This window comes from Bactrocera dorsalis, chromosome 2 (genome assembly GCF_023373825.1).
Source record: "Bactrocera dorsalis isolate Fly_Bdor chromosome 2, ASM2337382v1, whole genome shotgun sequence".
Taxonomy (NCBI): domain Eukaryota; kingdom Metazoa; phylum Arthropoda; class Insecta; order Diptera; family Tephritidae; genus Bactrocera; species Bactrocera dorsalis.
Window position 1 is genome coordinate 38,103,434 of NC_064304.1, and position 24,808 is coordinate 38,128,241.

General features: G+C 36.4%; 3 protein-coding genes across 6 annotated transcripts in view; 1 reads left to right on the forward strand and 2 right to left on the reverse strand.

Moving 5' to 3' along the window:
• Positions 1 to 11,057, reverse strand: part of LOC105226385 (uncharacterized) — a 185,368-nt gene extending 174,311 nt beyond the window's left edge. Inside the window, exon 1 of one of the 2 annotated variants that reach the window (XM_049450364.1) lies at positions 10,680 to 11,057. The gene's annotated coding sequence lies outside the window, so the exon portion shown is untranslated. Of the gene's footprint in view, positions 1 to 10,657 lie in introns of both variants that reach the window. The other variant, XM_049450362.1, reaches the window with a different exon arrangement.
• Positions 11,058 to 22,531: 11,474 nt separating this feature from the next.
• LOC105226384 (39S ribosomal protein L55, mitochondrial) lies at positions 22,532 to 23,180 on the reverse strand. The gene is made up of 2 exons (XM_011205241.4): positions 22,895 to 23,180; positions 22,532 to 22,824 (listed from the first exon to the last, which is right to left on the reverse strand). Exons 1-2 carry the CDS (start codon positions 23,072 to 23,074, stop codon positions 22,675 to 22,677), a joined length of 330 nt encoding a protein of 109 aa, XP_011203543.1. The 5' UTR covers positions 23,075 to 23,180; the 3' UTR covers positions 22,532 to 22,674.
• A 138-nt stretch (positions 23,181 to 23,318) lies between these two features.
• LOC105226383 (ATP synthase subunit d, mitochondrial) lies at positions 23,319 to 24,458 on the forward strand. Of its 3 annotated transcripts, none has more exons than XM_011205240.4 (2): positions 23,319 to 23,472; positions 23,822 to 24,458. In XM_011205240.4, the coding sequence occupies exon 2, from the start codon at positions 23,840 to 23,842 to the stop codon at positions 24,356 to 24,358; it is 519 nt and encodes a 172-aa protein (XP_011203542.1). In that variant the 5' UTR covers positions 23,319 to 23,472; positions 23,822 to 23,839; the 3' UTR covers positions 24,359 to 24,458. The 3 variants fall into 3 exon arrangements, with proteins under 3 accessions (XP_011203542.1, XP_011203540.1, XP_011203541.1); XM_011205238.4 differs by having other exon boundaries at positions 23,387 to 23,489; XM_011205239.3 differs by having other exon boundaries at positions 23,429 to 23,535.
• Positions 24,459 to 24,808: the final 350 nt, after the last annotated feature.

Consider the following 24,808-nt stretch of genomic DNA (forward strand, 5'->3'; position numbering starts at 1 on the left):
TTTTATTATTATTTTTTATATTCATTTTATATTTTTATTAAATTTTACAACCTAAGTACTTTGCGTTAAGAAGTAATTTTTAAAATTTAAAACAATCATAATAATGAAAATCGCACCCATCCTAACGTGGCACTGACATAAATATATTATATTATCCAAGTTCATCAATATGCATATTATTTTATTGCCGCAGTGGTGAAAGGAAAACCAAATATTCCTGATAAGTCAGTTCTCCAAGTTAATTTATGATAAGATAAATAAATAATTTTCAGGTGAATAAAGCAGGAAAGTGAAATAAGAACAAGAGTGATATGCGCTACCAAACTAGAACAAGCGAATGTAGTTAAAAATTACTGCTAGAAAAGAGGAAAAAAGCAAGAATTGGTTTTCGAGTTTAATTAAAAATTTGGTTGTCAATTTTTTTTGCAAAATAATGCTTTTAAGTTTTGCTACGAAGTTTCTAAAACAGTTAAAACATAAAAACGTTAAGTTCGGCTGCAGTGAAGCTATAACACCAAGATTTTAATTGTTCATATATGGCAGCAATAAACAATGGAATCCATTTTAATAATTTATTCGGAGATTATTGCATTGCCTTGGACAATAATTCAAGCCAATTTTTCGAGAAGATTTTTGGGTCGTTCATCAAGTAACTTCGTTTGATGACAAGAGCGGATCTTATTGAATTTTTCCGCAGCCAACTTCACACCTAACCGCTTTACCTTTATATATTTGAACAGCTGATATAGTAAGGTGTGTTTAAAAAAATATTCTTAAATTTTTTTCGGAATATATTTTGTTTGGTGCCCTAACGAAGATGGAAATCTAGAACAGCATTTTCGGCACATTTGACTGTTTTACTATCAAGAGGGAAAAAATGCAGAAGAGACCAATATTGTCAATAGAAAAGCTTTTGTCGCTGGAATGGGATGTGCTAGCGCACCCATCATATTTTTCAGATTTGACACCTTCGGATTATTACTTCATCCGATCTCTACGAAATTTGCACCAGATCTGATCGTACAATTTATATGACAGGTATATGCTATTGTCGTCCGATCCGAAGAATTTCTTTCGAAATTTTAGCGTAGCTTTGGACAATTAGCCATGCCAAATTTTGAGAAGATACCTCGTCAAATAGAGAAGTTTCCCATACAAAGACTTGATTCCGATCATAGTTTGTATGGCAGCTATATGCTACAGTGGTCTGATATTGGCGGTTTCAACAAATGAGTAGCTTCTTGGAGAGAAAAGACCGTGTGCAAAATTTTAGATCGATAATTCATAAAATTAGGAATAAATTCGCTTATCTATAGTCAGACAGTCGAAATGCTCGAACGAGTCATTGAAAATTTGACTCAACAGATGGACATAGCCACGGCCAAGGTTTGAAAGTTCAACATCTTAATCTTCAAAAAATGAATGCCAAAGAAAGCTCTTACGAATGATATTAAACAGTTCCCATTAAATTTAAAGTTTCTGTATTTTTTCTTTAAAAAAAAGTAGGGAATATGGAAATGAATAACACTTTATAATGAATTCATATAATAACCATTAATAAGATTTCTATGCATAAAACACATTATACATATTTTTAATGACATTAAATTTTAAACAAAATCTTAAAAACTGTATTTAAAATACAAAAATTTTCACTTTTCAATGAAAAAAACTTCAACTCGCCAATTTTAAAATCATATTTAGCTTTAATTTGACTTAATGGTGGCTATGAACTTTTACTTTCGCATTGCAACACCAACAAATTTATTTAAAACAACACAAAAAACATAAATATTTTGCTTTTTCGGTGTCGAAATTGATGCGGAGCAACGGCAACTGATAGGCGAAAGAAAACCCCAAACTCAGCGCGCCACATCATTGATGGCGGACTGACAACGATGACTGCTGGCTCTTAGCGGATAATGGTGATTGGTTAATTAGGGTCAAATGCGGCTAAAATGACAAATGTTGGCACAACTGTAAACGACGACGACTACTGCACGAACAGCAAATCATTTTAAGACGTCTTTAAATGAATGGCGTACGAACGTTTAGGAGAAAATGAGTGTAATAACAATAATGCGAGGGAAAAAAATTAAAACAAATTTCAAAACTATAAATATAAACCGAAACGCGAAAAAGTACGGCAGCAAATGGAAAGAGATACATAAATATATGTTCATATGGAACTCAAATAGCAATTCATAGCGGTAATAAGTTAGCATATCAATGTGATTCAAGGCGGCCATTTAAATGCATGAATGAACAAATGAGGCGAACGGTGCATGATCGATGACTGGCGTGAATAAGCTGCCGAAAAAAGGCATAAACACTGCCGTAAGCGCAAAGGAAAAAATGTATTTAAAAACAAAAAGTGGAAAAAACGGAAAAAATAAAAAAAAAAACAAAAACACAAAAACAAAAAATACAAAAAAATAACAAAAAAATTAAAAAAAACACACACAATTACTTAAAAGATGAATGCAACGGTTTAATACAAATTTCGACACAGGAAGTCAGTCACAACAAGCAAACGACCGTTAGCTCACTTTAGTAGTTAGACGAAGCAGCAGAGTTACGGCAAAGAGTAGAGAAAAATTCAAGATGCGATGCTGCTGTAACTGTTTGCCGTTGCACAACAAGCCCTACAATAATGCAACAACAACAGCAACAACAACAATATAAATTTCAGCAACGCCGTTTTGTTGGTTATCTCATGGCGCCCTGCAGTTTGAGGATATCAATTGCCCAACCGCTTGCATACACACATACATACAGACACTGGTTTCAATGTAGTCAATAAAATTTTAGTTATTTTTTAATGACTTCGGACACGCCATTTTTCTACGGTTGTTGCTAATGAAGTCGTCGGCGTCCGTAATCTTCGACAGCTTCAAGTGCGCTTTGTTGAGCGTAGAAGCGTACATCCGCAAAAGAGGTCGGTTCCACGTGATATCTCAGTGCCAAATTAACCGCTAGGCAGCCCTGGCGGCGCAATCAATAAGTAGACTTTATTTATACAATATTTTTTTTTCATTATTTATGTATGTATTTCTAGTTTTCGTGTTGCTTTTGAAGTTTTCAACGCCACTGAATACTTGAAGTGTGGGGAGAGATAACTTTGCGATTTTGCTTTTTGATTTGGGTTTTTTTAGTATCAGACATAATGAGATAGTTGGGTCTATAACTAGTTCTGTGTGGTTTGTCAAAAAATGGCGTAACTTGATTATAATTTCAGTGTCTCAGTATTGTTGTTGTTGTATCGGTTATCTAGTTCCCGTTTGGTGGTAAGAGTTGGTTATCAACGAAGCCATCTAACGGTAGCTTCAAGAAACCTGCTGTTTTGACTTGGTGGGACCGTAAGAAAAGATGTGTTAGACAAACGGGGTTCGCTGGACGTGCAAAGAGTCATGTGAGGATTCGTTCCACGCTAGACATATACATATTTTGTATGTTGCCGTTGATTTTGAATAAGTAGGAGTTTAGGAGTGCTGTGGCTATTCATAACGAAGTTCCGCAAGGGTCACTGTAGATTCCCCGGGCAACGCGAACTCTTCATCTCCACTGGGTGGTGGTTTGACTTCAAGTACGCCATTCTTTTTTAAGAAAAATGGATCCATTACCACAACCCTAAATGCAAAGAATGTAAAACATAGCCGTCCCGCAAAATAATCGGCAAAGCAAGATGCCCATGATGCCAAGTAATCAGTCTTTTTTAGTAACATTAATGGGGAAATTTACAGACAAATCGAGACTCGAGATAATAATTTTCAAACATGACAACATTCGGTCCCATGTTACAAGAACAGTTAAAACTATTTGAAAAATGGAGGCTGGGAAATTTTGCCTCTGGTAATACTTTGCTATTTTTGTTTCCTTCCAATTTTGGATTTGAACGAAAATCAGTTATTAAGACACCGGTAAACAGCATTTCTATACGCTGAAGAATCAGAGCCAGTTGGTAGTGTCATTTTGAAGCAATTGATTCCGGAATCACCTGCAACAAGGTCCAAAAACCTTTTCGGAAAAGAAGATATCCCACCAGTAGCCACATTCAGATTGGTACTGCAACTTCTCTTTGAAGATGATGTCTTAAGAAACTTTGCAACTCTGAGACTACTTTCTAATTGACCCATTGATGTATAATTGAATCTTGCCGACTGCGCTTAAGATTGGCGCGTCTTCGGTCCAAACTTCTTTGTTTGCGCAGAAAACAGTCGACAATTACTTCCAACCGGTAATACCGTTGCACATAAAAAGCTTCATTAAATGCTTTTAAATATACAATAACGTTCGTTAGCGGAATTTCCGCGAAAGAAAAGTAAAACTTCGCTAGCATCGCTTGCACCCACTAAAATAGTAAATCACGACGCCAGTGCAGCAATCAATGCCATCATAAAGTTCAGGTGCTTATTACCCACATGTAGCTGACCAATTTGTAAATTGAAAATGTACGAAAAGAAAAGCGAAAGAAAGCGAAACACACAACACGGAAGCAGCAGCAGCCGCGGCGGCAATGGCAACACCATTGGTGGCAGAAACCGCAGATTGCCACCGTTGATTGTCGGATTGCTGTTGGCGCGTAAGATGCGTTACACACCATAAGTATGCGCATGTATGCGTGTATACATATATGTGTGTGTGGGTATACAAATGCGCGCACATGAGCGGCGAGTTGGCGTTGGTAAGCCGCAAAATTACAAAAGTGGCAAAAAAAAAGTATGCGTTTATAGCAATTTATCACTTGAGCTTTTCTGCAACGCATAAACACACACACACATGCATACGCAAACACACACATTCGTGGGTATGCAAGAAAAGTGAAACAAAAGTTTGCGCTGACGAGTAAATTATGCGCGTACCTACGCCGACTGCCTACGAAAGTGAATGTGACGCGCAACGCCAACCATTTAAAGCTCATAAATCTCTATTATGAAATTTTTGTCTCAAAAGACACCAAAAACAAAAAAACAATAGCGACAAAAAAAAATTAGCACAAACTGAAATAATGAAAGAATTCGGCAAGAAGTGCACACACACACACAAGCAAATATAGCGGCGAGTAAATGACTTTGTAAGCGCAATCACAAGCAACTCAATTGGGGAAAAGCAACAGCGAAGCAACAACAACCGACAACAACAACCGGCAACAACAGCAGGAAGCAGCTTTCAAGTGGCACCTTAGACAAAAATCAACGAAATCAAATTGAAATTGCAGCAACAAACTAAATCAGTTCAATTAAAGGTCACCAAGCGATGGACGGCGCGAGTCGGTGAGAGCGGCAAAGCGCTTGGCTGAAGGCAAACTTTTAGATAAGGCAATAGAATAACGTGTTTCACTTGCGCAGCTCTGCACTTTGAGACAGTCGCTGAAGCAGCAGGCAGCAATGCATGGCTGCCAACACCGTAGAGGCCGATTTGCTCCCGGGAATTTCAGGAATTTCGCATAGAATAAACAACAGACAGAAATAGTGCCGAAAGAAAATGGCGAAAAATGATTGCCAAAGTCAAGCTGGCGCAGTGTTGTTGGCAAAATAAAATGTAGTCAACTTATAGGAGTTGAAATAGAAGGATATATACATATGTGTATGTGTATTTAAGAAGATTAAACAAATAAAAGATTAATATTAAGTAAAATAGTGGAGAAACAAATACAACAACAAGAAAAAACATTAACTCTGCAACGAAGTTGTAACACACATCACAAATAAAAAAGTTTCCTTACAAAAAATTGATTTTCATCGGTCGGATTGCATGACAGCTATATCTTATAGTAGACTGATCGGAGTAATACCTTCGCATATTGTTGCTTTACTTTAGAAAACACTCAATGCTAACTTTCATGCAGTTTATTTTTCAAATAAAAAAGTCTTCATATAAAAACTTAATTTTGTACGGTCAGTTTGTATGACAACTATGTGCTATAGTGTTTCGATCTGAACAATATCTTCGGAGACTCGGCAAATAAGCAGCTTCTTGGGAAGAAACGGACGTGCGCAAAATTCCAAATCGATATCACCAAAACTGAGCGACTAGTTTACGTTTATACGGAAAACACACAAATAATAAAATAAAATGTTTATTAAATTTTCTAAAAAAAAATATTAATAAAACATTTATTAAATTTTCTAAAAAAAATATGAATTTTAAAAACATCTTTTTTGAAAAAATTTACTTAAAAATGGTATTTGAGTATGATTTGAGTATTATAAAAAAAAAATTAATTAATTAAAAAATCAGAAAACAAGAAAATAAATACATACAATAATGAATGTAGTCATGTATGGCTCATTTAAAATTAAAATAAATGAATTTTAATTGCAATTATTATTATTTTAAGAACTTCATTAAGCCGCTTGTCGGCACTTCCGATGCAGTGACAAAATCTATTTTTGCAACGAAGCATGGCGACGCCACGTTGGCAGTTGTTTTTGTTGTGTAAAATTGTATTTATTTTTATTGCAACTCACACAGTCATGCAATGATATTGAAAAGTGCAAAAGCATATAAAATAATATACATACATATGTGCATGTGTGTTTGTTTGCATGGAGGTACATTGCACTGTCACCATATAAAGAAACCTATGCATGTGTGTACATGTATGCAAATGCCGATTCGTGCCAAGACATGTGATAAGCTAAGCCGCTGATAGATAATGACACTAGGATACACACATCTATATACATACATACATATGTATATGTTCATCTAGCTGCAAATACCAATTTATATATGCATGGGTACATTATTTTTATACTTTCTACCCGTATGCAATAAACTGCTTTTGAAATAATTGTTGTTGTAGCTAAAATTAACTAAGATGCACTTGAAGTGAATGAATCTGCGTAGAAAAGCGAAATGAAAAGCTAAAGTAAGATCACTGAGACTCAGCATGTGCATACGCTAGACACTGGACACAGATACACTGTTATAACTACATACATATGTATACATATGTATGTATATGTATGTATATTATATGCAACGGCTTATTTGTATATAGAAAGTTTAGTTGCACGCATTATTGCATCCAAGCAAATAGAAGTTTATAGAAAGCAAGAATGGAGCAAGGGACAGAGCATACAATTGAAATAAGTTCAAGAAACTTTTCTGTGAAGGAATCTAACATTTCTAATTGGACCTTAGTACTAAAGGTATACATATGTATAAGAGAACAGCGAAAAAAGTACTTTGAGACGCTTAAGCCTGAACCTGCCCTAAATTTTTAATAAATATGTATGTATGTAACAAACGAGAGACTTTTCTTATCCTCGTTCCCACAACAGTCGGGTCTAAGTAACCGGAACGGACCCGGTTTTTTACCCGGCCAAGGACTGTCAACTCTCCACAAATCCTCGAAATTTCTTCAGGAATGTTTTCTACAACTACAACAATGTAACCTCTATTTCAGTTTCAGGTAAAAATCAAGAAAAGAAAATTCTTTGAGAAATATGTCCATATATATGTACATACACACATACATTTATACATATTTAAAAAAATAAAAAAAGAAATATAAAAAAAATATACAAATAATATTTATAGACAATATTAAATAATATATGTATGTACATATATACATACACAAAAAAAAATATAAATAAATAAAAATAAAAGCAAAACAAAATTATAATTAAAAAATTTTAAACGATCGATTTCAAAAAATCAGCTATTTTAACAAAAAAAAAATTAAGAGAAAAAATATAATATAGCAATTAAAAAAAAAATAATAAATATTCATAACCCCGCTCCATTTCGACAAAATATAATTATTAATAATAAAAAATATTATTTCATCATCAATCTGCCAACAAACATCTCAAGCGCGCATACTTTGGCAAATAAAAATATATGTATTTTCATTCAATAATATGCATAAGCACCAAGAAATTAAAGCATTAACAGTTTATGTGAAAAGTGGGGCATGATCATGTGAAAACTGGAGGCAAACTATTCGACTAGCCAAGCCAAAAAACGAAAGAAAAACGATAAAGTAATGGAATTTACATGCTCAAAATTGTATTTCTACGCACCAAAGCATAAACGCGTGTTAGTCTTCTCCACTATATCTTTTTCAATAATAAAGTTGCAAACGATGTGCGTCTCTAGTCACACAGCTATTGCCGACCAACAAACACACACACACATATGTATATATTATTGGCAATTTATGAGCATAGCAAATTCGGTTGCAACAAAAATTCAAAGTTGCCCCACATTTTCTCGACGCGCCTGGCCGGCATTAGTGCCCCCACAAATGTTCGGTAAGCTAGCTGCCGCCACCGCCAACTTTTATTATTGTTGTTGTTTATAAGTGATTTTTATTGTATTTTCTTTTTTTTCTGAGTATGAGTATGAATTAATGTTTATGTAGCGATTTTTTCACAGCTCACACTTTTTTATACAAAAATTAGAAATGCACAAGATGCTGAGTGCGTATCTACCCACATACATTAGCACATACATATGTATGTGTATGTGTATGTAAACATACAGACATTGATAATGAAAACAGCGAAAGTGTTTGGTTCGTTTTTTCCTCCAGTTATTTCAGACCGGAACGGTGAAGTTAGCGAAATTCCAAATATTTTGGAGAAAAGCAGAGGCGAATTTTATTAATTTAATGGACGAACAATTAAGTAGTAATTCGATAAATTGTTATAAAAACAAAACATCATGATTGTTGATCAAATCATTTGCTAACGATTTCTGTTTTTATTTTTTATAAAAATTCTTTATTTTCTTTTAATTTTATGAAAAAATTTTGAAAGCGACAATCTGTGACAGTCAAAACAATATGCTGTCAAAAACAAACAAACTGTAGCGAAATACCAAATTATGAAAAAACGGAAAATCTAAATTTTTTCTTTTAAAAGAAAGCATTGGCTCTGTATTGACGATTACTCAGTGCTTTTGGCAGCTCCTGTTCCGTCATTACAGTTTTTGTGACAGCTGGTTTCCGATCGCACTTCATTGTTTTCTTCAATTGATTTGAATTCAATTACTTAAAAAACAACTGAACATTTGCTAATACTCACATACAAGTACAAAAAAGAGTCAATATTGGAAAGAATGTCGCGCTGTGCCAACACTAATGACCAATGAATCGCCAACGCCAGCTATAGGACAAAGAATTTCGCAAAAATATCTGTCAGTCTGTGCGAATATACACTTTCGGTATTCTTATGGAGATGATGATGAAAGAAATATGTACATACATATATAGTCATAAAGAACGCCGGCGTGTGTAAGCAAAAGTAAAAGTGATTTTCAGTTTGTATATATTGAATATTGAAAAGTTGGAGAATATTTAAACCGCGAACGAATATTATTATTTTTATTAATATTATGTTCTTGTACCAGCAGCAAAAATATCCTGGAATATTGTTATGGAGTCCACATCCATTTAGTTAACAAAGCCCCGTCTGTCGTGCAAACGAATATTATAACCCCAACACTACTCTACCGGAATTGGCACGGATTTTATGCGACCAGGGTATAATTACGCTGAACGGACATTGTTTGGGTCGGTAAGTAATATTTATGGTCAGCCAATATGCTGTATACTCGTATATCTCTTTTACTTCTTACGTATAAAGCAAGCATTTTAAACTTTTTTACATGTCAAATATCACTGGTTTTAGCAGTATACCCTGTAAGCGCATATTGACAAGAGATATTAATCAAATATAAAAATATTTGAGGAAACTCAAATGATTCAAAGTAAATAGAAATAAATTACGGAAGGGAAACATGCACAGGAGAAGTTGCTAGCAAAACGAGAGTAGCCCAATGTAGTTATTACTTCACTGCACCGCTTGTCGCCTTTTCATGACTTCCTTTACTTGGGTATATGTAAATATGTTCCAGATCGTATAGGTGGGCACAAAATGTATGGATGTTTATGAAATATTTTGCGTTAATAAAACTAAAAAAAACCGCACTGTACAAACATCTTAGTCCACATAGAAAATTATGTGCAATAAAACGATAAAAATACATTGTAAATTTTTTAACGCACTTGTATATTCCCTTTATATATGAATTTAGCAGCGTAAAAGGTGGAAGATGAGGGAATAGAAGCAAAAGCCTGTGCATCAAAGCAAAGTGGAAAAAATGCAGCTGCTGCGGTGGCCCAGCCAACCAGGCTCGACCAAAAAGCCGATGCGTTGCCAAATATCTGTTGGGATGCACTTTCCGAAACAGTTTTGTTATCAGCATTTTGTACACATAAACAATACAAAAAAACACCGCTTTGAAATACTAAATTGCATTTAATTTAACAATCTCGATGCAATAATTCCAAAATCATTGTCAAAGTGACTAGTAATTAAACGCTCTCATTCTCTGTGAATTTCACAGCAATCTTTGGCATTTACAATAATAAATGGTGTCGAAGAAAATTGTTGTAAAACCCCTGCGAATAAACGATAAGAAAATGCAAAGGAAAGCAGCAGAAAAAGAAACTGCTGGAGCAAAGTTGCTGCAGCGCCGTAGACGTCGCCGCCACTTCCACAATTTACGAAGAAACAACGGCATCGACGCAAAGTAGACAAATAGAACGGGAAATGAAACTATGGAATGGATCAACAAACAATTTTGTAAATTATTTGTTTAGATTACGATATATGTGGTAAGAAATAAAAACAATTACGTTTTGTTGCTTAATCCATTACTTTGCACTCCAATTTGCAGCAATCGTCTAGAAAATTTTTGCTTTTCTTTAATTTTTATTCGTAATTTTCTTTATAGCTTTTCTTCACAGCACTTATAACTTTACTTGTATTGGTTACTTGCATTTTTTGTGCAATCTTTTACTATTTTCGTGACTATTGTATGTTAAGTATGTACTTTGCTTATAAATTTATTGCACTTTATCAAATTCACTATGGATATTTATACATCGCACTTGTTTATATTTGCTCTGTTGTTATTTTTGGCTAATGCCCAGCCAACTTGTCTGTACATTTCACCGAATAATTGCCGAAACCGAAACGATTGCGAATCTCACCAATGCAACATCACGTACGGACGAAAAAAACGGACTGAAAGCAGAAAATTACAAGATTCCAAGAAGAAGCAGAATAGAAAACTTTTGCCAATTGGATAAGTCACACAGTTGGCAACGCCACTACTGCACTAGTGATGCCAGCTCATGCAAGAAATTTACGGAAATTAAGACATCATGTATTTTAATAACAGAGAACGTATAAATTGGCGCAATTCCTCCATAAAAACATATATCAAAATAATCTAATATGCAAATACTCAACCAATAAGTGCATGCATTTATTGTAAATACATTTTTATAGCTTTTACTTCATTGGTTGTCTCTTGTTTGTATATAAGCATTACTTTTCTCATTTATCACTAAAAATGCTCAATTCTGCTATTTTCGCCCCTCCTGTTAAATATTGGTGAAATCCACTAATAGAAAAGTGAACCCCTCCAAAAAATTAAATATCGTAAATTTGGCAACGCGGTGAACCTTCTTTAAATTATAGTTCTCTGTTACAGCTGAAGAAATTGGAAATGCGTATGTATTCTTTTATTTAACTTTTTAATAATCCTTATCCAATTTTTCTTCAAATTTGTTTACCAAATTAAAAATTGCTAAACAACGGTCTTTTTCGAATTAAAGTAAGTAAGCTTTTCGTACTGTACTTTTATCGGAAAAGTAAATTTAATGCTTCGTATACATACTGTACTTTGGGTTGGGAAATATGCGGGTTTCCAATAATATACTGTTACGAATTTACTCTTGCTAGTTTACTTTGTTAGGTTCGTATCAGAGATAATGAGATGTCCAACTCCTCTCTCACTGGAAGTGTGAGAACAATTGTTAAACGTCAAAACCACCTAAACTTTGACAGTTGACTGGATTGAGGAGGTTTTGACGTTTAGCAATTGGAAACGAGCGATGGCCAGATTGAAATCCCGCCAAATTATTATTCGAATGGAGACTTTTTTCATTTTTTTGTCTCCATTTCTAACGGCCATTAGTTCGAAGAATAGGGAAAGCGCAACAGCACGTAAATTGAAAGATGTGAGTATATTTTAACTTTTATTAAATAAACTTGCATTTATTTAATACTTTTTTTATTTATTTTGCAGATAAAATGCCGAAAACAACCAGCAGTTGGAGGAAGTGTATTGTTGGCTGCAACGAGGGAGGAATAACATTTGGATTTCCAAACAGTGGAACGGACCTCGAATGGTGAGTGAAAAACATTAAATAGTGCAAAAAGTGTTTGTGTTTGTTAAAAATTTGTGAAAATGTGCAATGAAAATAGTAATTTTGGATAATTAAATCGAATTTCCGTGTGTTTTTAAATGTGACGTGCTGAACAAGTAGAGCGCGACAGACTGCAAGCAACATCTGTCAAATATTAAAATACACACGTTCTTATGGACAGAGTTATGTAGTCGTGCAGCTGCCTCAATAACTGTGTCCTTAAGAACATGTGTATTTTAATATTTGACAAATGTCGCTTGCAGTCTGTCGCGCTCTACTTGTTCAGAGCGTAACTGTCAATTTATTGCCATTGCCGTTAATTAATTAAATAAATTATTTTAAAGCAACAATTTATAATTGAATATTTATGATAGTGTTACGAATTTGCTGCTTGCTAGTTCACTTTGTTAGGTTCGTATCTCTGGATTGACAAATAGAATCAACACTGTTTAATTTAATTCAACAACTCTTTATTTCACAACTCGTCTACACTATAGCAGTTTACTCTTAGCACTGAATGATTACGTTGGCGCTGCCACGGCTTATATAGCCACGCACTTCTCGCTGATGCCGACGTGTCCTTCTAGAATATCGCGTCTGGAAATTACCAGAACATACGGCTATACGGCGCCAGACGCAAGCAGACAGTCGCGGCGCCAGACTCAGCAATTGTTAACCTAGACAAGCAGACAGTGCGGCGCCAGATGTCTATTGTTTCGACGAGCAGACAGCCGTGGCGCCAGATGTCTACAACAAGACAAATGCTATTCCATATACCTACAGCTATTGTTCATAATCAGGGATGCATATAGCAATACAAATAAAACTTAATACTACTTTTTGTAACAATAGTTATAAAAAGTCGTACTTTAAATATTCATTAAATATACACTTTTTGCACTATTATTATTATTATTACACATATTTTATAATTAAATTTTTACCTTTGTATTCTATTTTGTTTCTTTTAATAGGCGTAAATGTTGGCTCAACCGTTTAGGTGTTTCCGATGAAACACCTAAAAATATTTTTGCTTGTGAGCGGCATTTTTCGGCAAAAATGCGCCTTGAAAAACGATTGCGTTCGGGGGCCGTTCCCGATATAAATTTAAAAGTTGAGCCTACATTTCACGTCCCAAATTCGGAATTAAAAACTACAATTTTATTGGGTCTAGAAGATTTTGCTCCCCAAGTTGAAGAAGCTGTCTCAAATGCACAAAATGCATCGAGGCAGCTTTTTCCAAGTATTCAAAATGAAATTGAAGATGAAATTTTAGAGCCTCTTCCATTTTTTGAGGAGGATGTTTCTTTTAATATTGATAAGGCCGCGCAAACAGGTAGGGGTCTGACCGCAGGAACAGAAAGGAAGAAGAAATTGAGGGAAGAGAATAGGGTTTTGAAAATAAAGTTAGATGAAAAAGAGCAGGAAAATAGAAGTTTAAAGGCCCAGTTAGTTGAAATGGCCGCAGAATTAGAAAGATGTAGGGAACAGCTAAGGAATAGCTCTTTGAGGGAACAGTCAGACCCTCTTTCTTTAGTTTGTAGCAAAGTTCCTCCTCAGTTAGGTGCTTGCATTAGGAGTAGTTTTATTAATAGTAATCGCCGTACCCATGGTCGGCGATATGACAATTTTTTGAAAACGATAGCTTTGGGTGTATTTTTTCTATCGCCAGTTGCTTATCGGCATTTAAAGCACCAATTAGATTTTCCATCCGAAAGTACTTTGGAAAACTTTGTTACAGACTGGCCCCGTCTCCCAGGTTGCACCCAAAGTAGCATAAAATCGTTAGAGATTAGGAGTAGGGGATTCACTTTCGAACAAAAGTTCGTGTCGGTTTCATGTGATGAGATGTCACTGAAATGTCATTTGCAGTATGATAGGAAATTGGATAGGGTGATAGGTATTGAGGATTATGGCGATGAAAATCGCACTTCTAGATTAGCAACTACTGCAATGACTATAATGGTGCAAGGTATAGGTGGAGAGCCTTGGTCCCACCCATTGGCTTATTTTTTCGTTAAAGGTTCCTGCAAAGGGGATGTCCTCAAGAAATACATTCTTGAAGCCATTACCCAACTGCAAAATATAGGACTAACTCCTTGCCATTTTGTTTGCGACCAGGGCACCAATTTTCAGAATTTCGCTAGTTTGTTAGGTGTTTCAGCGTCACGGCCTTTTTTTAATGTTAATGGCAAGGAAGTGTATTTTTTTTACGATAGCCCCCATTTGATAAAAAGTAGTCGTAACTGTTTACAAAATTTAAAAAATACGGTTTTCTTTAAAAATAGTCGGGTAAGTTGGTCGGATATTGTTCATTTTTATGAAACCGACTCTAAGTCGAGTTATCGGTGTGCGCATAAATTAACCGATGCTCATATTTATCCAAATACCTTCCAAAAAATGAAGGTTAAATTCGCGTCTCAAGTATTGAGTAATACGGTCGCTTCTGGTATGTTGTCCCTATATAGCTCGGGAGCCTTAAGCTCGAATAGTAGTAGCTTTATTAATACCGCGGAATTCGTTTCGTTTTTTAATAAATTATTCGATATTTTAAATAGCAGTTTCGTTGAGGCTGTTGTACCCACTAAAAAAGTGTTTGTAGGTTCCCCTGAACAGTTAGAGTTTTTAAATGAGGCAGAACAAGTTTTAAAAACAATTCGGGTCGTAGACGATTTAGGAAGCAACACAACTAATAATTTTAATTTTATAAAGGGGTGGGTGTTAAACATTAACAGTTTAAGACGATTGTGGCGATTTTTGTCACACTCAGGTTTTCCGTACTTGAAGACGAGACGACTATGTCAGGACAGTTTAGAACATCTTTTGGGCAGATTCAAAGCAGAGGAGGTACTAGAGTAACGCCCTATATGTTCTCTAGTTTGTTTAGGAAATCGTGGGGCTTACGTTACGTAAACGTCGTAACAAAAGGAAACTGTGAGCTGCCTTTAGAACCTGATGCTACAGTAATTTCGGAACATAGTAATAATGTTCTACTTAATGTGTGTAATGATTCACTATTGAATGACCTTTCTTGGCAGGATTTTCAAGGTTTACCACGGCCTGAACACTCTCTCCTTAGTTCAATCGCATTAGATAGTAGTTTAGAAATTAATTTTTTGAAAGAAAATGCGTTTAACTACTTTTGCGGCTATTTTTATTTAAAAATTTTCAAACTACACACATGTTCCTTGCCTTTACCATATTTAGGAGATGAAATTCCTTCGGACGAATTCATCTTCATGCATCAAAACCAAATAGACAAATGCAACTTAGTCAAGCCGCCTGAGGATTTTATTGCATTTGTAAAAATTTTGGAAACAAGATTTTTAGAAGAATTCGACAGTAATTGTCATAAAATAGGATTAGGAGATATTCTTTTTAATAAAATGAAAGATGTTAGGCCCTTTTTGTGTTGCGATAATTGTGACCCAAAAATAGTTTTAGCCCTTTTTATTAGAATTAGAATATATTTTTTAACTAAATTTTTAAATAAAGACCTTTCTGTCCCTAATTTTAAAAATAAAATTTTGTGTGTTTCACACCTATAGGTTTCAATTTTTTTTTTATTTTTTTAGTGGTTACAATAAGCGAACTTAAACTTACGATAGAAAATAAAAAAGTAAAAATTTTGTAAACAGTTAGGATAAAGAGGCTCTAAAATAAGAAAGATTTTTTTTTAAGGAAAATTAAGATTTGGGACGTAAATGTAGGCATTTGTATATATGTAAATAACTATATTGTGATATTTTTATACATTTTTTATATGAATTGTTATTGTTTTGTTTTATTCGTTATATGTATAATTTTATCGTTTTGTTTTTTTCGTTATACACTTGTTATTGTTATCGTTTTGTTAATTTATGTAAATAAATTTATTAATGGGTGATATAGGCCTATAGGGGAACCGAGCACCCAAAACTAACTTCGGTAACGCGCCGCTTTGCATACCTCCTGGGTGGTGTGGAAAGTGCAATTGGGCATTTTAATTTAAATGCCCAAAAATTCTTATTTTGTTCGATCTGGCCACAATGGAAAATGTTATAAAAAACGCTTATTTTGAGGCGCTCTCACACTGGAATAAGTTGGGCATCCCATTATTCCTGGTTCGTATCTCTGGATTGACAAATAAAATCAACACTGTTTAATTTAATTCAACAACTCTTTATTTCACAACTCGTCTACACTATAGCAGTTTACTCTTAGCACTGATTGATTACGTTGGCACTGCCACGGCTTATATAGCCACGCACTTCTCGCTGATGCCGACGTGTCCTTCTAGAATATCGCGTCTGGAAATTACCAGAACATACGGTTATAGCCACGCACTTCTCGCTGATGCCGACGTGTCCTTCTAGAATATCGCGTCTGGAAATTACCAGAACATACGGCTATACGGCGCCAGACGCAAGCAGACAGTCGCGGCGCCAGACTCAGCAATTGTTTAACTAGACGAGCAGACAGTGTGGCGCCAGATGTCTACAACAAGACAAATGCTATTCCATATACCTACAGCTATTGTTCATAATCAGGGATGCATATAGTAATACAAATACAACTTAATACTACTTTTTGTAACACTGCCCTCCACTAAAGCCTAATCGTCCCGATTAGGCACAAATCCTCTTGAACCAAATGGGGCGAGCCTCTCCAAATGTACTACTTTCATTTTACATCGTGCTTTCCCATTTCTTTGTATGCGGTATACCACGTCATTAAGTCGTTTCATCACCATATAGGGTCCTTCCCAGGCTGTCTGCAATTTCGGGGACAAGCCTTTCTTTCGAAGTGGATTGTACAACAGGACCAGATCACCTTCTTCAAAACCTTTTGAATTTGCCGCTTGATCGAACCGGTCCTTCATCTTATTGCTCATCAGATGCGTATGCTGTCTTACCATTAGATGCAATTCATTCATTTCTTCCTTTAAGGCAGAACAATAATCTCCATCATTTCTTACAGCTGTAGGATTCGTACCAAACTTAAGATCAGCAGGGAGTCGCAGATCAGATCCGAAAATAATCTTTGCTGGCGTGTAACCAGTTGTCTCGTGCTTCGCTGAACGATACGCCAGCAGGAACATCTGGATGCACTTGTCCCAATTCCGTTGGTCTTTATCAACGATTTTCCGCAGATGTTCTTCGAGCGTTCGGTTGAATCTCTCTACCATCCCATCTGATTGTGGGTGTAACGCTGTTGTCCGTGTCTTGTGGATGCCCAATAATGTACAGACTTCTTGGAAAATGGAAGATTCGAAATTCCTGCCTTGATCTGAGTGTAATTCGACGGGCACTCCGAACCTTGTTATCCAATTTTCTACAAACGCTTCGGCTACTGTCTTCGCTTCCTGGTTTGGTAAGGCATATACTTCTGGCCATTTACTGAAATAGTCCATGACAACCAGTAGATATTTGTTTCCGGCCGTACTGGTTGGGAACGGACCTGCAATATCCATTGCGACTCGTTCAAATGGTGATCCCACGTTGTACTGTTGTAGCCTACCGCGACTTTTGGCTTTAGGACCTTTAGCTGCCATGCACTCTACGCAATTACTTATCCATTCTGCTATGGAATCTCGACAAACGATCCAGTAGAACCGTTGTTTAATCTTCTCTATAGTTTTTGTTATTCCAAGGTGCCCTCCACTAGGTCCATTGTGATATTCTTTCAATACTTTTGGGATCATGGACTTCGGTACTATGATCAGCAGACGAGAATGTTTGCCATCTTCGCTTTCCCAGGTACGATGAAGGTATCCATTAACGAGGTTTATGCTGTTCCATTGGGCCCAATATGCTTTTGCAGTTGGACTCTCGCTACTTATTTGTTCCTTTGGTGGTCGTACCCCATTTTCTTTGGCCATTACCAGCTTTGCAAGATCAGGGTCCTCCAGCTGATTGATTCTGATGCGGTGAGGAGTCCAATCATCTTCAGGTTCTATATTCAGTAATCGCACGTCGATTATACCTTCTTTTCCTTCTGATTTGGAGCAATGTTTTACATTCCAGTGGACAAGGGCGACGTGATAATGCATCCGCATTTTTTGTGGTGAATCCCCTTTCGATGTTCCGTTTCGAAGTCGTAATCTGTAATCTTTCGATCCATCGTGCAATGTGGCCTTCCGGATTCTTAAACTGTAATAACCATTTTAATGCTGCCATGATCAGTCCTCAGCAAGAATCGTTGTCCATACAAATACTTGTGGAAATGTTTTACACATTCCACCACAGCTAGTAGTTCTTTTCGCGTCACACAGTAGTTTTTCTCTGGTTTCCCGAGCACTCTGCTGTAATACCCAATTACTCTTTCTTGTCCGTCGATGAGCTGAGACAGGACACCTCCAATTCCATAAGCGCTCGCATCTGTATCCAGGATGAATTTCTTTCCAGGTATTGGATAAGCTAACATCGGCGCCGTACAAAGTAGTTCTTTCAGCTGCTCAAATGCTTTTTCTTGTTCCAACTGCCATACAAACGGGCGATTCTTCTTGGTTAAATCATGTAAACTTCTAGCCACGTTCGCAAATCCAGGTACAAAACGGCGGTAATACGTGCATAAGCCAAGGAAGCTGCGGAGTTCATGTATGTTGGAGGGTCGAGGCCAATCTTTGACTGCTTTTATTTTTCCTTCCTCGGTGTGAATCCCCTCAGTTGACACTTTATGTCCGAGATATGTGACCTGCTTCTTCCATAATGAACACTTTTTGGGATTCAAGCGTAATCCGGCTGCTGCTATTCGCTGAAAGACTTCCTCTAGATTTTTCAGATGATCATCAAAACTTTTTCCCATGATGATAATGTCATCAAGATACACTAAACATGTCCTCCAGTTGAGTCCTTTTAACACATGTTCCATCAGTCGCTCGAACGTTGCAGGCGCATTACATAACCCAAATGGCATCACAGAGAATTCCCATAACCCGTCGCCCATACTGAAAGCGGTCTTTTCACGGTCACATTCATCAATCTCGACTTGCCAATATCCACTTTGTAGATCTAATGTAGAAAACCATTTCGCTCCAGACAAGGTGTCTAATGTATCGTCGATTCTTGGTAGAGGATAACTGTCTTTCTTTGTGACATCATTCAACTTCCTATAATCTACGCAGAAACGGGTGCTACCATCTTTCTTTTTAACTAAGACGATAGGTGAGCTCCATGGACTTATTGAAGGTTCGATTACACCGTTTTTGTGCATGTCTTCAATAATTTTGTTAGCATCCTCTCGTTTTGCTAGTGGAACCCTACGCGGAGCTTGTCGGATTGGTTTAGCGTCTCCAGTATTTATGCGATGTTTGACAATGCCGGTTCTTCCTGTGTTTCCTTCGTTTGCAAATATGGATGCGTATTTTTCTAATAGTTTTTCTGCTTTTAATTTTTCATTTCCATGCAGTTCGTTCAGTAAATTATTTAGGAGTGTAGGACTTATCTGCTGTGGCTCAATAGTAGGCTTCTGTTCTGACCGTTCGCATCGTGCTATTGCACTTACATTCTGGCACTGTCCAATTACTGCTCCTTTCTTCAGCCTTATAGGCGTGTTGAATTCATTCACTACTCTGACCGGAATGGTGGCGTCTTCTCTAGTTTTCACAAGCGTTCTTCCTACCAATATGGGTGTATCTATTTTTGTTGGTTCCACAATCCACAACTCTTCAGTCCCACCTCCTCCATTCACTTTAGCCCATACAATCGCCTCAGATTTTGGTGGAATGCTCTGATTATCATCAACAATCACCCTCTTACTTTCAACGTTGGTCACATATCCGGTGTTTATAGGCATCTCCATGTTCTGGCAAAACAGCATTTGCTTGTTTAAATCCAAAGTAACCCCGTGATCAATCATGAAATCTACTCCCATTATAATTTCATCCGTGATTTCTGCTACGATGAAGGTGTGATTAACTTCCAGGGTACCAATCATCACTTCGCAAAACACTTTTCCCGCGACAGCTGCTTCCTCCCCGGTGGCCGTTCGAAGCTTGCAACCGACTAATGGTTCAACCGTCCCTCTTACCACATCCGGTCGGATAATTGAATGTGTGGCACCAGTATCCAAAGTAAGCGTTGACAGTCGTCCATTTACGATGCCGTTGATAGTAAGATTGTTGTCATGGCGACCTATTTGTGATATCGAGATGGCGGGGCAAATAGTTGTGGGAACCAGCTCACGCCCCTTTGAACTGTTCCGTTTTAGTTTAACGACTTGTGAGATGTGGATGCTTCGTCCTCGTTATCTGTTGGTTGTTTCCGTTTTGATGGGTTTACTTTATATTGCAATTTCGGGCAAAGTGACCCGCTTTTCCACAGTTGAAACATCTGCCTGTTGTATTTACTCGCGGTGCAGCAATTGTCTTCAGAGTCTTCAATATTTCTTCCATCAGCGCCGGTTGTTCCATTTCAACCCTTTGTACCTTGTGTGCTGGTTTACTTAGTAGGGAAGCTGTTTCCTGTGTGAGGGCGTGCGAAACCGTTTCAGCAAACGTTCTTTTTGGCAATGCATATGTGGCGCGTTTGGTGTCCACATCACGAATTCCATTTATGAAACATTGAATTTTTACCCTCTCAATGTAATCCACAGGTGCATCTGCATTTGCCAAATGAGCCAGTCGTTCTATTTCAGTTGCGAACTCTTGCAATGACTCGTTCATTTTCTGACCCCTATTTTGCAGTTCGATCTGGTATATTTGTTTCCGGTGCTCACTACCATATCGTCTTTCTATCGCACTCATCAATGCCTCATAGTTGTCCCGTTCACAGTCTGGAATAGTCTGAAGGATTTCTGCCGCAGGTCCTTTCAATGATACAAACAAGGACGCCACTTTGTCCGCTGCATTCCAGTTATTGGCCAATGCTGTCTTTTCAAACTGAAGTTTGAAAATTTGAAATGGAATACTTCCATCGAATGTGGGTGCCTTCAATCTTGGATTATTTGTTGATGGTGCAGGGCCATGCAGTTGCAGTTCTCGCATCCGATTACTCAAATGAAGAACTTCTGATTTCAAATTTTCTTCGTCATTTTTTAAAGTGCTTAATTCGTCTTCAAATTTTGAAAATTTCTCTTGCACTTGTTTTTGTAGTTGTGTAGTATTTTCCGTAATCTGTTGTACCAAACGATTTTCTAACTGCGTATTATTTTCAGTCATTTGTTGTGTAAGGCGAGACTCTAACTGTGATGTATTTTCAGCTATTTGCGTCATTTGCTGTGCCAGGACGATTTTCTGTTTGCACTGCATTTTCTGTATTTTCAGCTATTTGCTGTGCCAGACGATTTTCTGTTTTGCACTGCATTTTCTGTATTTTCAGCTATTTGCTGTGCCAGACGATTTTCTATTTGCTTAATAGCCACTAACAGCAAGTTCATGTCCACACTTGATGATGTTCGTTGTTCTTCTACTTTTTCTTCTACCTTTGTAGAAGTTTCTGGCCCAACAAATTCGAACTCGTCCACATTAATTCCATCCGCTTCCATTGCTTCACGTAATCGTGCCTGCAGATCCGCCTTTTGCCCACTTATCGGCAAATTACGCTCCTCCAGTTCCTTTTTTAATTGCTGAATTCTCAATTCTCCGAATTTAACCATCTTGAATTTGGATTATTTGACAATCCCACTTCTGACACCAATTGTTACGAATTTACTCTTGCTAGTTTACTTTGTTAGGTTCGTATCTCTGGATTGACAAATAAAATCAACACTGTTTAATTTAATTCAACAACTCTTTATTTCACAACTCGTCTACACTATAGCAGTTTACTCTTAGCACTGATTGATTACGTTGGCACTGCCACGGCTTATATAGCCACGCACTTCTCGCTGATGCCGACGTGTCCTTCTAGAATATCGCGTCTGGAAATTACCAGAACATACGGTTATAGCCACGCACTTCTCGCTGATGCCGACGTGTCCTTCTAGAATATCGCGTCTGGAAATTACCAGAACATACGGCTATACGGCGCCAGACGCAAGCAGACAGTCGCGGCGCCAGACTCAGCAATTGTTTAACTAGACGAGCAGACAGTGTGGCGCCAGATGTCTACAACAAGACAAATGCTATTCCATATACCTACAGCTATTGTTCATAATCAGGGATGCATATAGTAATACAAATACAACTTAATACTACTTTTTGTAACAATACATTATTTTAAATCATAAATTATTATTTTTAAAAATATATAATCAATATATAGAAAATTGTTTACGTATGCGAAACTTTCAGGGTAACGATAATTTTTTTGTTTTTGGTTCAACATTGATCAATACCTTATTCGCAATTGTTTTTTAAACTTACACAAAAAGTATGTTTAATTCATCAATGAACTTATATTCAATTAACACAAGACTCGTAGAAGTTAACATATAATATTATAACCGATAGTATTTAAATCTTTTATGAAAATCAATTTCACTTTGGTTGCAGTTTGGTATCAATATATGTTCAACTATTGTTTCTTCTTAATATATTTCATATATTTCTTTGCATTGAATGTATCCTCAACTTCCTCCATAATCTTGACCTTCTTTCGTGGTTTACGTGCTTCTAACCGTGCTTTCCGCTCAGCTTCACTTAAAGTACTAAGGTCTAATGGCAACTGTTATTGAAAAATGAATAGATATTATAAATAACTTAATTCGCTTTGCATTAAATAAGTTAATTCTCACCTTGATTATTTTCCTTGGCTCGTGGTAGCGTATGTTAATTGTGGAACCATCAGGCTGCACAATGACCGTAGGATACATGCGGCAATATATAGAGCGATGTAGACGCGTTACAGCCGCTGACGCAGAAGAAATACAACGTATCTGTTGCTGACCTTTAGTTATTAAATGTTTTAGAAGCATTTTTGTTATTATCTAATCCGAATTTTATAAAAATATGCCTCACAAAATAAATATATAATAAAAACTCTTCTGTACTCGGAAACAGCTGATTGTTCACTCGCCAGTGATAATAAAAAGGAACGAATTAGAGATGGGCGATTGTACGCAATCAAATTCGTTCTGAATATAAAGAAAGGTTTGTAAAATTGAAAAAAAAAAGAATTTTTTTTTATAAAAAAATATAATCATGAATTATTTAAACAGATGCTTTACAAAGAAGTATGATAATATGACTATTGGAAAATAGTGTTTCTTGAGCAACCATGTATGTATATTTGAACTCGTTCCATTAAACTCGTTGCTCGGCAAGAAATGTTGGAATTTGACGTTCGTTGTCGCCCGATTGAGCTGTCAAATTGGTGAGTGAGGAAAATTGGTTAGTTATTTTACACAATACTTTAATTTTCTGGATTTTTTAAGTGGTAAAATATTAAATATAATTTCCTAAAATCAAAATTATTGCTTTTCTCACACATTAATAACTAGTGCAAAATTTTATAAGCTTTTATTTTGACAAACTAAAGTCAACGGTTTTGCTCGAAGAAATTACATAATTATTAGTGCTAAGTTGTGACGTTAAATAATGCAGTATCTTAATACAATCTAACACCACGTTCTAATAAAATCGACATAAAACGCTATCTTTAATATTGATTTATTAAAGGTGAATCGTATTATTACTAACGAATCCCATTCTTCTTTTCGCAGATATCCTTTACTATTGAAATGGCTTCACGTCGTATTGCGCAGACTTCTGTCAACTGGGCCGCTTTGGCTGAGCGTGTGCCTGCTAACCAAAAGGCCAACTTCGGTGCTTTCAAAACCAAGTCAGACGCTTACTTGCGTAGTGTTTTGGCCAATCCCGAAAATCCACCACAAATCAATTGGGCTCACTACAAGCAATTGATCCCAGTCGCTGGTATGGTTGACACGTTCCAGAAACAATATGAAGCACTGAAAGTGCCATACCCAGTTGATAATGTAACCCCACAAGTGGAAGCTGAAATCAAAGAAACCAAGAGCGAAATCGAAAGCTTCAAGAAGGGTTCCCAAGCACGCATTGCTCAGTACCAGCAAAGCATTGATCACTTGAAACAAATGTTGCCATACGACCAAATGACAATGGAAGACTACCGTGATTCATTCCCTGAACAAGCTTTGGATCCTATTAACCGCCCAACATTCTGGCCTCATGATGCTGAGGAACAACGCGACAACAAAGATAGAGCACACGCTGAACATTAAATGTTGTTATAAATAGTTCTAAGCAGAAAAGCATTGAGAACAGCGATTTAAACGAAAAGTTGTAATTTGCAAATAAAAACTTATAAATGTAAAAACTCAATACCGTATACAAGTTTTGTTTTAATAAATTTGTTTAAAACAAATTCTTTCTCTCTGGAGATATTTTATTTGACAATAGCTTATAAACATGTCTATACATAAACAAATGGCTGCAAACTTATAACTTACCTGTAGCATTTCATATGTTTTGGTAAGAACCATTCAATTCCCTTTATGTCGTTTTTGTTTTAAGCCTTCGGACAAATTTGTGTTGAAATTGAGCGCCGTACATTTTTTGTTAACTGCGTTGAATTAAATTCACTTGCTTATCCTCAATCAAATTCTCAAGCATGGGAAGCAGAGTTGCAACTACTTGTTATATTATATTTAGTTTTATTCTTGGTAAAATTA

Bases quoted from the DNA above. Each gene is read 5' to 3' on its own strand.
- LOC105226384 (XM_011205241.4), bottom strand. From the start codon at position 23,074: ATGCTTCTAAAACATTTAATAACTAAAGGTCAGCAACAGATACGTTGT. The intron at 22,825-22,894 runs GTGAGAATTAAC...TTTCAATAACAG, and splicing joins AGCCAAGGAAAATAATCAAG to TTGCCATTAGACCTTAGTAC.
- LOC105226383 (XM_011205240.4), top strand. From the start codon at position 23,840: ATGGCTTCACGTCGTATTGCGCAGACTTCTGTCAACTGGGCCGCTTTG.